The sequence below is a fragment of the Mus caroli genome, chromosome 17 (assembly GCF_900094665.2).
Source record: "Mus caroli chromosome 17, CAROLI_EIJ_v1.1, whole genome shotgun sequence".
Classification (NCBI taxonomy): Eukaryota; Metazoa; Chordata; class Mammalia; order Rodentia; family Muridae; genus Mus; species Mus caroli.
Genome location: NC_034586.1, coordinates 37,897,070 through 37,911,805, shown reverse-complemented (window position 1 = coordinate 37,911,805; position 14,736 = coordinate 37,897,070). Strand labels below are relative to the sequence as shown.

Here is a 14,736-nt window from a genome sequence, read left to right as displayed (position 1 = left end):
TGCCTGCCTTTCTGTGGATCCCACAATGTAAATGGACAGCCTTGTCTGAACTCAGTGGGAGAGAATGTGCCTAGTCCTCTAGCAACTTGATGTGCTGGGTGAAGAGAGAGGTCTGGGGGTTGGGGGTAGGATTGAGGGTGGGGGATTGACATACAGATGGGGATTCCCCTCCTAAGGGGAATGGAGAGAGGACTTGAATGAAGGGGTATGGGGAGGAAAGGAAGTGCTAATATTGGCTTATAAAGTTAATAAATAAATTCAATAAAAATAAAAAATATCTGTGTTTTGATCATAAAATCACAGAGGATTAAAAGAGAAAGAAGGGAAAGGATGTGTTAGGATGCCTGAGAGTTGAGAGGGAAAATTGGGAATGATATACATATGTATGTATGAAAGTGTCAAAGAAAAATAAAAGATATTCAATTTTTTAAAAATCTTGAGCACAACAAATTCCATTGTGGGAGAGAGCAGATTTCACATATCAAATACAATATATGGGAAGATATCTTTCTAAAGATAAAATTCACTTTCTACAAGTCATTCTTTCAAAATATGATCACATCCTCTCCATCACTGCCATCTCCATGCTGTACCTAAGCCGATAAGCTTACAGGCTTAGAATTTCTAACATCCCTATAATAACCTCCGAACTCTTATCTCCACTCGTGTCCATAAAAAGCAGCGTACACACTGCTGCTACACTATGCAGCATGAGTCTTGCTGAAAGGACCCTGATATAGCTGTCTCTTGTGAGGCTATGCCGGGGCCTAGTAAACACAGAAGTGGATGCTCACAGTCAGCTATTGGATGGATCACAGGGCCCCCAATGGAGGAGCTGGAGAAAGTACCCAAGGAGCTAAAGGGATCTGCAGTCCTATAGGTGGAACAACAATATGAACTAACCACTACCCCCGGAGCTCACATCTCTAGCTGCATATGTATCAGAAGATGGCCTACTTGGCCATCATTGGGAAGAGAGGCCCCTTGGTCTTGCAAACTTTATATGCCTCAGTACGGGGGAACGCCAGGGCCAAGAAGTGGGAGTGGGTGGGTAGGGGAGTGGGGGGTGGTAATGGGGGACTTTTGGGATAGCATTGGAAATGTAAATGAAGAAAATACCTAATTTTAAAAATTCCTATGCAGCTCGTTGTAGGCTTTATTATAAAAATTCAGATCCCCTAACTGTATTACCCTTCTAAATGATCTAGCCCTGCCTTTCTTCTATGAGCCACACCTTTCCATTTACTTATTCCAAATATAGCAATGGGAGATATAATAAGATCAACATAATAGAGGCTGGATTGATGGCTCTACAGTTAAAAACACCAGCTGCTCTTCCAGAGGACCTGTGATTGGTTCCTAGCACCTACATGGCAGCATATAATCATTTGTAACCCCATTATCAGAGGACCTGAGAGTCTCTTCTGATCTCTGCAGGCACCAGACACACAAGTGGTGTACCAACATAAATGCAATCAAAACACCCATACGCATAAAAATAAAGTTTAAAAGAGTAATAAAAATAAGCCGGGTGGTGGTGGTGCACGCCTTTAATCCCACCCAGCACTTGGGAGGCAAAGGCAGGTGGATTTCGGAGTTCGAGGCCAGCCTGGTCTACAGAGTGAGTTCCAGGACAGCAAGGGCTACACAGAGAAACCCTGTCTCGAAAAAAAAAAAAAAAAGAGTAATAAAAATATTAGCAATTACCTACACTTAGACTATAGATGGTATCATATGCCATGTATTGTCCTTAATTTATAACTATAGTAAAATGTGAAAAGCACTACATGTATTGTATCAATTATGTTTAGATCTACAGTTATGTGGCCTTTTATGTGTTCATTTGTGCAATCAACATCACCATACACCTCCAGGAATGTTTGCATTCTCTTTGGTGGAAACTGTATACAGGACAGTCTTATTCCCTGCTCCACTCTGCCCAGCCTCTGGTAACCACTATCTCCACAACAATCTCCATGTCTGTGCATGTAAGTCCTCTAAGAATTTCATGCAGGTAGAAGTGTACAGTATTTGTCCTTTGTTACTTATTTCCCTCTGCACAATGCCTTCTAGTCTCATTCTGTAGCGTGCACTAATATTACTTTCCTTTTTTAGGTAAAATATGTCTATATATATGTGTGTGTGTGATATATATATGTATTATATATATTTTATATATATATGCCACATTTTTTCAGTAGGTAGAAACTTGGATTGTTTTTGCCTTTTGACTCTAATGTATAATGCCACTATGAAGACCAGTGTCAATATGTCGGATTGCTAAAAGAAAATAACGTCCTATAGGCCAAATAGAAAATTTCAGTTTTAGAATTAGTGAAGTCAAAGATTAACATGTGAGCCTCCATTGAGGGGTGTGTTGAAGATAGTGCCTGCCTTCTAATATAACAGTGGGGACAGGGACCAGGATCTATTGTCTCTTCTCATCAAGACACACATTCCAGCATGAAGACCAGGCAGTGATTCCCTTGTTTAATTTCTAAATACCATCACAAAGTCAGTATTCAAAATATAGGTTAAGAAGCAACATGAAAATGACAACTTTTTTTTTAAAAAAATGACAATTGTTATATGTTTGAACCCTTGCATTCACCTTTTGTAACATTAAAAAAAAAAAAAAGCCGGGCATGGTGGCACACGCCTTTAGTCCCAGCACTCGGGAGGCAGAGGCAGGTGGATTTCTGAGTTCAAGGCCAACCTGGTCTACAGAGTGAGTTCCAGGACAGCCAGGGCTACACAGAGAAACCCTGTCTCGAAAAAAAAAAAACAAAAAACAAAAAACAAAACAAAAAAACAACTATAAAAGTAGAATTGGAACTGCTAGATAATGTGGTAATTAGGTTAAGTTTTGTGCAGGACCTAGATTGCTCTCCACAACAAATGAACCCAAGGTCCTACAGGAAATGCACACGGTGCCAAATTTCCCATATGCTAACCATGTGTTCATTTCCTTTCTTTTAATCTATGTAAGGGACATTCTAATAGGAGTGAAAGGAAATACTGCTTGGTATCTGCATTTTCTTAATAGCAAGGGAGTGTTGATGGTGATTATCTTCATGTGTGCTTTTGGATACCTACAGAATTTCTATGGAGAAATCTATTTAAGTCCTTAGCAAACTCTAGAAAGTAATCCTGACTAATTCCTTTCGAATTTCACACATGTATGCATACAGTGCATTTTGATGATACCCCTATTGGAATCCCTCCCAGATTCACGTCCTCTCCAATTTTGTCCACTTTTTATTTTTACTGATTTAGATTTATTTTTAATCTATGTATGTATATGTACCATTTGCGTGCTTAGTGCCTGCAGAAGCCAGAAGAGACCATCCAATCCACTGGAACTGCAGTTACCATTGTGAGCTACTATGTGGGTGCTGCAAGAGCAGCAGATAACTTTAACCTCTGAGTCATCTACACATCCCATTTCCCTGCTTTTTAAAAGGGGCAGTCATTCTTCTGCTTTGTTATTGAGCTGGAGATCTACATATATTCTCAAGATTTATAAAATCACACTACAGTAAATATTCTTCCTTTATACAACTACTCATTTTTTGTGTAGTGTACTTTAAGGCACAAATTTTTAACTTTTATGTCAAAATTTTCCAATTTTTTTTATGTTGTCTATGCTTTTGACATCACATCCAAGATTACAGCCAAGTTCAGTCATCCCCTGTTAGCTCTTATTTTCACATTTGAGTTAAGTTTTGTAAATGTTACCAGGTGAGCATCCCACTTCACGTTTGTGTAGTGTTTACTTGTGCCATAGCCGTTATCGCTTTGTTAGGGCTACTCTACTGCATGGAAGGCATCTTCTATTCATGCTGTATAGGAAATTAAACATAAGCAGAGTGGGTTGATCTTATTGAGCCAAGGAGCAGAGGTCAGGGTTCAGATGGTAAAAGTGACTAGGACATACAGGGGAGAGTATCAGAAAAAGCGTCACTTCTCAGAGAAAAATACCAAGGAAGACCTCTCTGCTCTTGGAGGTTATGACATTAATGTCAAAAAAAAAACAGCAAAGAGAATATTTGCACAGGACCAGGAATAGCTTGATCTCCCCACAGCCAGCATTAGTAGATACTTTATAGTCAAATCCTCAGAAATCACTCAAAAATTAAGCTATAAAACCCTACAACTTATTGGTTAGCGCTCTGTTGTTTAAACAGCTTCCTGTTCTCTTTTTAAAGATTTTATTTATTTATTTTATATATATATATAACAAGACACATCAGAAGAGGACATCAGACCCCATTACAGATGGTTGTGAGCCACCATGTGGTTGCTGGGAATTGAACTCAGGACCCCTGGAAGAGCAGTCAGTGCTCTTAACCACTGAGCCATCTCTCCAGCTCCGGCTTCCTAGTCTTAACCTCAACTCTCTTAAACCTCGACACAGCTGCTCTTCTCTAAATTTCTATGAAATTAACCTTTTAAAACTACCTTTTAAAGTGAATTTTTATATCTTTGTCATAAAGAAATGATGTACTTTAAGGTAATGAATATGATAATTACATTGTTAGAATCATGAAACCATTATACATTTAACAAAACATCATACCATAGTCCCATTAATATGTAAAAAGCTATTCTTGCCTCTTCCTAACAAAATTTAAAAATAAAAAAATAAATTGAATCTAGTAACTTATACGTTCTTTATCTGTCTTGAGGAGGAAAGGCAAAATTGTGCATATTCTGTCTCATGAAGGATGTTATCACTATCCAAACTTATTAGGTTTTAGATGGGGCAGAGTTCTCCATTAAGTATCTAGAAGGGTCTTGAGGAATCAAGAGTTTATTAGAAAAACTATTAATGCTACAGACAGAAGGACAGAGGTAAGATCATGGAGAGGGCTTTGAGGAGAGCTCAGGATCCGTCACCAGAGACAGACACTATGGTGGGTAGATGCGGAGGCTGTTCTTCCAGCTCTCTGTTGATAGGAGGTTTCACAAAGAGATTGCAGCTCTCTGGTTCCTGGGCTGAAAGATGATAGGGAGCAAGAGATGTAAACTAACTTCCCTCGTGAGAAATCCAGGCATGATTGCCGGTAATGTCAAAGTAGGGGACCTTGATGTATAGAGTATCTGTGGAAGGAGGGCTGGGGCACAGCTGGATTCTAACATCACATTCTTACAAACATGAGTCGTGAGAGGCTCATTAAAGGACCCCTGGAAATAAAAACATTTTTTAATGACTCATTTTAAGAAAGAACATTTCCAAATACCTTGGAGGTAAGCAGTTTCGATCAGTGTCAATGTCATTCTTCCTCAATTTTTCTCCCACCAAATGCATGTGTCTATTGTTTCTACATGTGGGGCTGCCATGTTGGATAGAAAACATGGACAGGAATAAGTCTCTGGTTCCTATGCCTTTCTCCATACATGAATAGAAAACATCCTCTAACTGCTAATACTGTGTATGTCCAGTTAAGTGGCCTACAGGGTTAGTCACTTGAGATTACAGTAGAAAGATAAAAAACTGTCAGTTCGGTGACATGCACATACACACACACACACACACACACACAGACATACACATACACACACAGAAATACACACAGGTGCACGAGCATGCGTGCACAAACACAAAGTCAATCATTTCTGAATCTTTATATGCTGAGAAGGATTTTATGTTATAACTAAAGTTCTTATTCAGTTGGCTTTAATCAAATGAGAGATTATCCCGAATGAGCCATGTGGACCCCCGAGAGGGGCCAAAAACCTTTTCTGTATAGCCACCATAGTGTGGCTGTACCTGCAGTTGTTCTCTGTAAACCCTGCTCTCTCCCTTCCTGACTGCCTACACTTACAGAGAGCATGTCTCAGCTTGTGGCTGAGAGCAGCTGCCTCCTTGTGGTCTTTTGTAGGTTTCCATTCAGTTGTGTTAATAAGCCAGTTCCTCGTATTAAATCATAAGGCACACATCACTATCCCTAGTGATTCTTCTTTTTAAACCCTACTGACACAGGCTTTCTTCTCTCGCCAATTCCACTGTGTGTGCAAGGGTCTACTGTTTACCCTTCGTCTGTAAATACTCAAAGACTCATGTTCAATGCCACATGGCATATGTCTTCATTACCTTTGCCCATACCACTATGATCACAAACCAACCTATGATCAGAGATGAATGCTGGTGCTGAGGTGTGGCTTTGAACATTTAGCAGCTGGAGAAAGCACCTGAGTCAGGTTTCTACATAAGGTAAATCCTCTTGGAATTGTATTCTGAATGTGCTTTAGAATCTTCAATTTTGATCCCAGATCCTGTCAGGAAGGTGTAAGGATAGCAAATGCCTTCCTAATAATTTCAACTTTGTAATCTGTGGAGACTGAGGAACATTCTCTTCTTTTTCATACCTGGTCATCACTATCTAATTCCAAAAGTGCTTATTACATAACATAGATGTTTTCATCTAAAAAGGAGAAAAAGTAGACAGAATGGTATTTCCTTTGGAATTTGTTGAAACAAACAAATAGTTAAATGTCTAAATGTTGACATTTCCTACATATAGTGATAAACACTTAATCTACACTAAGATCAAATTTATCACCTATGCATCATGTTTCTTGGGACTTTTGGAAATACATTTCCAAATGGTAAGATTATTGACTATTACTTTGTGGTTCAGGTAAAAAATACTTGACAAACATAAAATCTAGTAGCTTTTGATGACATTCTTTTCTAAGTGCTATTCAAAGAAAAATGTCAGAAATTGTAAATATATGAAACACAGTACATGCCATGTTATTAGCACATAATGGAACATACAACAGGAACATCGTATTTATCAAATCTGTATTTCTTTATAAGTAGTCATAAGATAACACAATAAATATATTGCTGTCCTTGAAGTCAAACTGCTCATCTTTAAAATAGAAAACAATAATCATGATGCCCTCCCAAGAGTCATGTTCTAAAAATTAAACTATAGTATGGTTTATTAATTTTACAGCATTATATGATTTTTCCCTCCCCACTATTATCTGATCTATAATGTAGAAAGTTATAAAAGAATCCTTGTTGCTCACCTCTCCTTCGCTGAATACATTAGGTTAACACAGAGTGATTCTCTTCCTTCAATGGGTGAAGTAACATCACACTACAAGGGTTCTTCAGACTATGTTTTTATTTTTATAACTTATATTAATAAGAAAATATATACAGATCAGCGTGTTTCTAGATCTGAAAATTCATTTACTTTATGCAATAGATTTAGACTGTCATTATAGCAAATGCGTCTGTCCATCAACATTCATTTAAGAGAGCGTCACACACATCTTTTCCGGAGTTTTGAACCTGACATTCACAATATCATTTCCATGTGAGGAGCTGACACAATCCTGGAAGGCCTATCTACCATGTCCCCTATTCCATTGTACAGGGGGTGATAAACACTACTTTTATTGAAGCAATACTAGGTCTGGCTGAGGATCATAACCCTAGTCTATTTCCATCCATGAATACCCTCCACTATTTCTTGTAAGATAAATGTCATTATTTTATTAAATTAACACAGGAACTTGAGTTTCTAGTACTCAAATCAACACTAAATTGAAGAAAGAGTCAGTCAAATTTTTTAATTTAATTTAATTTTTAAGTTTAATAATTTGCAGGGCATGGAGGCCCATACCTTTAATCCCTGTACTAGGGAGGCAGAGGCAGGTAGATCTCTGTGAGTTTGAGGCCAGACTGTTCTACAGAGTGAGTTGCAAGACAACCAGAGCTACATAGTAAGACCCCATGTCAAAGGACAAAACAAAAGTTTAATTATTTATAAGAATTGTAAGCTATTTCTAAGTAGTATACCATTTTCATTTTCTAGAATAATATACTTAAAAAATATTTGGTGTAAATGATTTTCAGAGTTTTTTTTTTTTTGTTTTTTTTTTAACTCAGATTCTTTAAATATGTGTATTGGCATGACTGCACATTTATAATTAGAATCTTTTAATGTGAGGTTTCCAAAGCAAGCATTCTAATAGATCTTGGGATTACCTGACGACACAGATTTACCACTACCTTCTTCGGTCATAACTAAAGATCCAGATGTTATACAGACTGCTGCTTCTCTGCCAAACACTTCTCAATATCATCAAGCACTTGAACAGCAGCTCTAGGAATCCGGGTTCCAGGACCAAAGACGTTGGAAACACCAACTTCATACAAAAATTCATAATCCTGTTAAACAAATTTGCTTAATTCAAATAAACATTATTTCAGCTTCGAAAAAATATTTTATACATAGGTGCATGTATGCATGACAGTGTATATGTGTATGTGTCTCTTTGTGTGTGTGTGTGTGTGTGTGTGTGTGTGTGTGTGTGTGTGTTCGCGCATACACTGTTTCCTTTCTTCACCAACACCAAAAGCTTTCTTAGCTGGAACACTGTATGTGGAGCTAAAACAAACATCTTCCTTGACTGAAGCAGCTAAACACCAGCAGCACTGTGCTCAGACTGTAAAAGGAATTATATATTCTAGCTAGTCCATATAAAAGACATACAGACCTGGTATTTTACTTATTTTGCTTAAAAATATTTTATCTGTAAGCCTAGATCAGGCAGGTTTGGGAGCTATTCCAACTTACATCTCAGCCATAGGTCTCTTGTTACTTGATGTTTCTCCTGGTTGTGTGCTCATGGTCCATCTCTTCTCATGGCAGCCTTCTCCTCCCTTGGTGTCCTCTTTCCTTCTCTGTAGTCTCTCCTGAGATCCCTCACTCAATCCTCATGACCTACCTTTCTCTCCCTACTGCCTAATCACAGGCTCTAGCCTTTTATTAACCAATTAACTTTACACCGGGGAGCAGGGTTTATATAGCATCACTTAGTGTATGTGAGGATCTCCTTCTCAGGGACAACCATATCTTGGGGACCAGGATTTAGCATCTGATTACATAACAGCACCAGACCAACAACCAACACACACCCCAGGTCTAAACCAAAAATCTGCCTAGTGTTATTTGTGAAGCTATGTAGCCTTAACAAGGAGGGAACTGCCTTTTACAACCTAATTTTCTCTCTAAATCTTCACTGCTTATTGTTCAATATGTTAAACTTAATATAATGATAGTCCCTGACTTTAAATTTACTTCCTCTTAGACATATATCTGTCACTTGTGAACACTGATAATTTGAATCTGGCTTCATGATAAGTCAGTTCTGCTAATGAAGACCAGTTGTTTTTCTGTTCTGATACCACAGTCATTAGCTTATTTTATTGGCAGCTAGTGTGGTAGTGTAAGGATTCCTGGGGCACGAGTTCTCCCACAGGCTCAGATGGTCTAGTCTGTGTTTAACTGTTGCAACACTGATCTTTTCCCAGTTTTCAAATGATCAAAATTAGACAATAAATTACCAATCACATGAATTGTCCACCAAGAACCCCTTCCTACCTTTGTACAAGTCTTACAATGCTAAGAATTTTGCAATAGCATTTAACATAAACTCCTGAACCTATGTCCTTCTTGTCTGAATTTCTAAGAATAGAGATAATGTCCAAACATCTTTGTATCCCCAGCACTGGACCTATAAGCACTGAAAACACATCACTGACTGAGACAGCAAGTGCTATATGTTTTAAGAGCTTATAAGAATGACTGAAGCATTCAGTAACAATCATCTCTAAGTTGAGAACAGGTTGACAGGCTATCTTTTCTTTTCTTAATAATGTGGTGTTTCATGGCATTATCCTTACATCTGAGTTATGAACTTGGAATTAGAATGTGGTACTCAGCTGGCAGAGTTGTGGAGTACTCTGAAATTCTGATACCCAAAACATCCTTAGAAACATGTTTATGGTATCTGCCTGTTTGCGTCTGTGTGTCTGTCTTAGTTCCAGGTTATCTATAATCTCATAGTCTAATACATATGTATCATGGTGGGTGGGGTATGTGTATTGTTTTACATGGCAATTTCCTCTGAAGTACTGAAAACCTCCTTAAAGGAAGAGGCTGAAGGGTTCCTGAGACTCAGAAAGAAAACAAAATCTGTATGTCTGGGATGCCTGAAACTTACAAGATTCCCAAGGACCCCACTCCAAGGCTACAGAAGCAGTGAGCAACTGCTGGAGGATACTGACCAACAGAGCTCTGAAGCGGAGAATGTTCTGACCTACTGAGCCGCCTAAGAACTCCAGTCTTAACCAATGTGGACTGTGCTTTTTGATGGTGTGCTTTTGAGTCATCCTTGATCCTGTAAGTAACCCTTCACTTGAACTCCTGTAAATCAAAACTCGCTTGTGAGTATGTATGTGTGTGTACATGTATGCATGTGCAGAAGAGTACAGAGAAGGAAAAATACCTGTGGTGGAATCACACCCCCACACATGACAAGGATATCTGGCCGCCCCAGGGCAGTGAGTTCTTTGATAAGCTCAGGAACGAGGGTTTTATGACCAGCAGCAAGTGTGCTGACACCCACAGCATGGACATCTGCATCCACAGCTTGCTGCGCCACTTCACGGGGAGTCTGAGCACACAGAAAGCAGAGAGAGATCTGGTTATTACAAGGTAAGGGTGAAGCAAGACCTGCTGCAAAGCACTATGCTACTTCGGCCGACATCCCAGGATTCTTACTGACTGTCTCTTATTTTGTCATCTTAAGATTTTGAGTAGTATTGAAGCTACTGACACAATAAACATCAATCCTGCACATCATCTTGGCTATTATTTACTTTTCTAAATATGACATACCTGAAAAAGAGGGCCTATGTCCACATCAAAACCAAGATCAGCAAATCCTGTAGCAATGACCTTGGCTCCCCTGTCATGGCCATCTTGTCCCATTTTTGCCACAAGAAGACGTGGTCTGCGACCTTCACGTTCCATGAATTTATTAACTCTGGGAACATTTTAAAAGGCAATAATAACAGTTAAATTATTAACTATCCAAATATAAGATGTAAAAACTGCAATTTATGCACATAAATCTTTCAAGAACACCCACTTACGTGCATCTCACTAGTGACTTTATTTCATAGGAAAAATGTCATTCAAGCCTTGAGTATAGATGGCTTCTGTTTAGAGCCACATTTCAAAAATGGCACAGCCTGTGAGCCCATAGCCTCAAGAACAGATAAATCCCCAAACCCATATGGCCTACCAAAAGAGCAAACACCTGACTGATATACAGCAGGCAATGGAATCAAGGCAAAAATAGTCTTTCTTCCAAAGAGAAAAGGTTTGGACTGGAGAGTTCACTGCCAAGTTCTACAACCATCAAAGGCCAACACCAATGGTTGTCAAACTGTTCTATAAAATGTAAAGGGAAAAAATGCTACCACATTCATTCTGTGAAGCCAGTACTAGCATCTAATATGGCCCATTGTGATGAAACAAACGTGTGATGACACACGTTTATACAGAACGTGTGTCTGTATAAAATGACAAATTATATCAACCACAACAAAACAGTACATCAATTTTTGTTTTTAAAAAAAGTTTCTTTTGATGGCTTTTATCTTGGCTAGCTAACATTTACATAGTGTATAAATGTTAATGCAGTTTTTAGAAGACCTCATGTTACACAAGATGAAAACACCAATCACTCAGAAGCCACTTTTACACTCAAGAAACAAATCAGACTGCAGCTTTACATCAAGCAATAGTCCTCTCTATCAACCAGTGAAAACGGACTTGACTCTTTGCACAGGTAGCAGACGGGTGATTATAGGGGTTTACTTTTCAAATGGGAAAAATAAGTTTTAGCTATTCAAAACAAGTGAACCATGTGAAGACAGTTATGAAAACATGAAAGTCTATAGCCTTTATTATAGTCTAAAAACATGGACTTCTCCACTTGGAGGATCTGAAGCACTATTAGGATTAGTTATACAAACAAGTGTTTGGAATGAAACTGCCTAATGACGACTATGTTGCAAGGTAGAAATTATATTCATTTTACCAAATAAATACTAGTTTTAATATTTAATTTAATTCTAATTGGTCCATATTTACTATATTTCATAATTATATGTAACCCATCATAGTCATAAATTATTAAATGACCAAGACGTCTTCAGAGAAACACATCATGAGGTGGTTTTGTCAATATCTAAACATTATACAATATACACAAGCTTAACGGCAAAGCCTATTACAAATCTAGGCTCTATGGTATGTGAGTGTATGTGTGTGTGTGTGTGTGTGTGTGTGTGTAGACTATAGCTTTTTGTTCCTACAAGTGTTGAAAATTAAATAAAATTCAAGAAAAAATGGTGCAATTGAGATACAGTATGCAGAAAGCATATGGGCTGTTTACTGCCTTTTGTTGTACACATTTTTAACCATTAGAGAGAATACATTTTAAAAAAAAAATTAGAAGTACAGCAAATGCATATCAGCACTGTTTGTTATCACTAATTACTATGTAGTGTACATGCTGGTAAGTGTATAACTGTGTAAGTGTATAACTGGCAAAGCACAGGTGTACAGCAGCATTACCATAAACACATGACTATGACCATGGCTACAGCATCACTAGGTGCAATACCAGCGGGAGGCAGGAATAAACACTATTATAATCCTATGAGATTTTCACTGTGTATTCAATCTATAGTTTGTCAAAATATCAAAGTTTCACATACTGGCACAGGATTGTATATTTACATTAGTTATGAATAAGTTATATAACAGATTTTAAAAATAGATTAATCATCTATTATATATCAGCTATATAATATACATATTTAATTTAATAATTATTAGTTTTATAAGAATAACAGACTAGTAAAAAAAAGTCAGCTAGTGTATTTCACAAGTAACAGGAACACTGAGCTATCAGCAGGCCAAAGGGAACTGTATTAAAATGAAGATGAGACCCAAGCTCACTAATGCTCACACAGTACCTCTTGATGGCAGATGTGATCTCTTTACTTTCTCCAAACTCCTGCCGATATGCTCCACTCACCATACGATCATTAGCTTTATGCTCACCAAATACTTTTTTCAAGGCATCCGTGATTTCTCCAACTGTACATCTACAATATTAAAAAGAGATGGTAATAAGAGCATTAATTTATAATAAATAGCTACATGTTTAGCTACTTCTGTTACAATATATTTACAATAAATAGCTACATCTTTAGCTCAATACTCAACACAAGTAGAGTAAATTGTGAATAAATCAAAATAGGCTGTATAAACCTCAAGAATGTTTATGAGATACTATGAAATCATCTTTCCTGATAATACATATATGAAAGTGATTCTTGGTGCAATTCTGCATTGTAATCCCTTTATAATATCTGTCAACCAACATAAAGACTAAATGACCCAAAAGTTACAAGTAGATAAGTATCTGAAGTCAGCTCAACAATAGCCCATTTATCAATACAAACTGGCAGAGCAGAACCACCACTGACAGTTTCTGATGAGCAATAAATCTTTCAGTGTGCGTCACCCAGGGATAGTGGTGGACTCAAGACTATGTAGATTGCAGAAGAAAGCAACATGAAATAGGCCAAGACACCAAGAGAAAGTAAGCAACTAAACACCACTTTTATAGGCACTCTCTGGCCATCCCTTCTCCTTTACCCTTCTCTCCCTTTTCCTCTTACAACTTCAGACTTATTTAGCAACAACAGAGAAAGGATTAGGACAGGGGTTGTTTATATTCTTCTGGTTGCTTCATGATTAATGCCTCAAAAGCAAGCACATGTTAATAACTCTTTCCCCTCTCCTTCAGAGACTATGGCAAGGTTGTACACACAACCTTCATGATATAACTGAGAATATGTCAGATCTCAGCTTAAAAAAATCTGAGCTACAGTCAAATTACACAATTACCAATCTCTGTCAGAGTGAACACATTGCAAGTTGACAAAAACTAGCATCAAGTTTCTAGTGTTTCCATTACTTTCTTTTGGACTCAAGAGGATGCAAAAGCAATGGTTTCCTTCAGTACACTGTGAAAAGTTAAACGGATCAAACTTTCATTTTCTGGAAACCTCCCAGCTCCCACATGCTCACCTTGCACGAGCTGCATCCACTGCCAGAGCCAGAATATTGCCATCTCCACTGGCAGCACACTGGGTAAGTGCACTGAGACACTGCTCAGCCAAAGCTTGATCCCTGCTGGATTTAATCTTAGAAAGAAAAGAAGAACAGCAACAGTGAAATCAATGAAATATGATAATATTCAACTGAAGAAGTATATTCATTTATCTAACACATTTACTCAGGAGTCTGAAAAATAATTCTGATTTAGTACAAAGTCAATAAATCCGAAGCAAGCATAGCAATAACTTTCCTACCTGTTACCCAGGCTTTTCTGAAGCAAAAACCCAATGAAACCAGGTGGTGCTTTGTGGTACAATGCCAAGGAACCTCACAAATAACAGTGGAAGGCCAGACCATAGCTTACAGATTTTAACTGTACCAAAAGTGTCCTTTAGATAACTGACAATATTCTGGGTATCATACATATTGCTATTTTTTTTTAATTTAAATATAAGTCCAAGAAACTGAGTCACAGACAGAAAGACAGAGAAAGAAAAAGATAATAGAAAGTGTTAGCCTTTCTTCTAAGCTCCACCCAACAATTAGGCCCAGCTTACTATAAAAGGGGCTGTTTGGCTCCTCCTCACTCTCTTACTCTCTCTGTATATTTCTCTCTTTCTTCCCCTTTCTTTCTTTCTCTCTCTCTCTCTCTCTCTCTCTCTCTCTCTCTCTCTCTCTCTCTCTCTCTCTCTTTCTCTTCCCCCTCTCTCCACATGTTCCT

General features: G+C 37.9%; 1 protein-coding gene across 1 annotated transcript in view; it reads right to left on the bottom strand.

Annotated features, from left to right (window-relative positions):
- Positions 1 to 7,707: 7,707 nt before the first annotated feature.
- The window catches only part of Mmut (methylmalonyl-CoA mutase), a 26,277-nt gene continuing 19,248 nt past the window's right edge, over positions 7,708 to 14,736 (bottom strand). The window contains exons 9-13 of the mRNA XM_021149058.2: positions 13,986 to 14,101; positions 12,863 to 12,994; positions 10,710 to 10,857; positions 10,318 to 10,485; positions 7,708 to 8,194 (exon numbers count right to left, since the gene is read on the bottom strand). Of these exons, the coding sequence (XP_021004717.1) occupies positions 8,066 to 8,194; positions 10,318 to 10,485; positions 10,710 to 10,857; positions 12,863 to 12,994; positions 13,986 to 14,101 (693 nt within the window). The 3' untranslated portion in view covers positions 7,708 to 8,065. The remainder of the gene's footprint in view (positions 8,195 to 10,317; positions 10,486 to 10,709; positions 10,858 to 12,862; positions 12,995 to 13,985; positions 14,102 to 14,736) is intronic.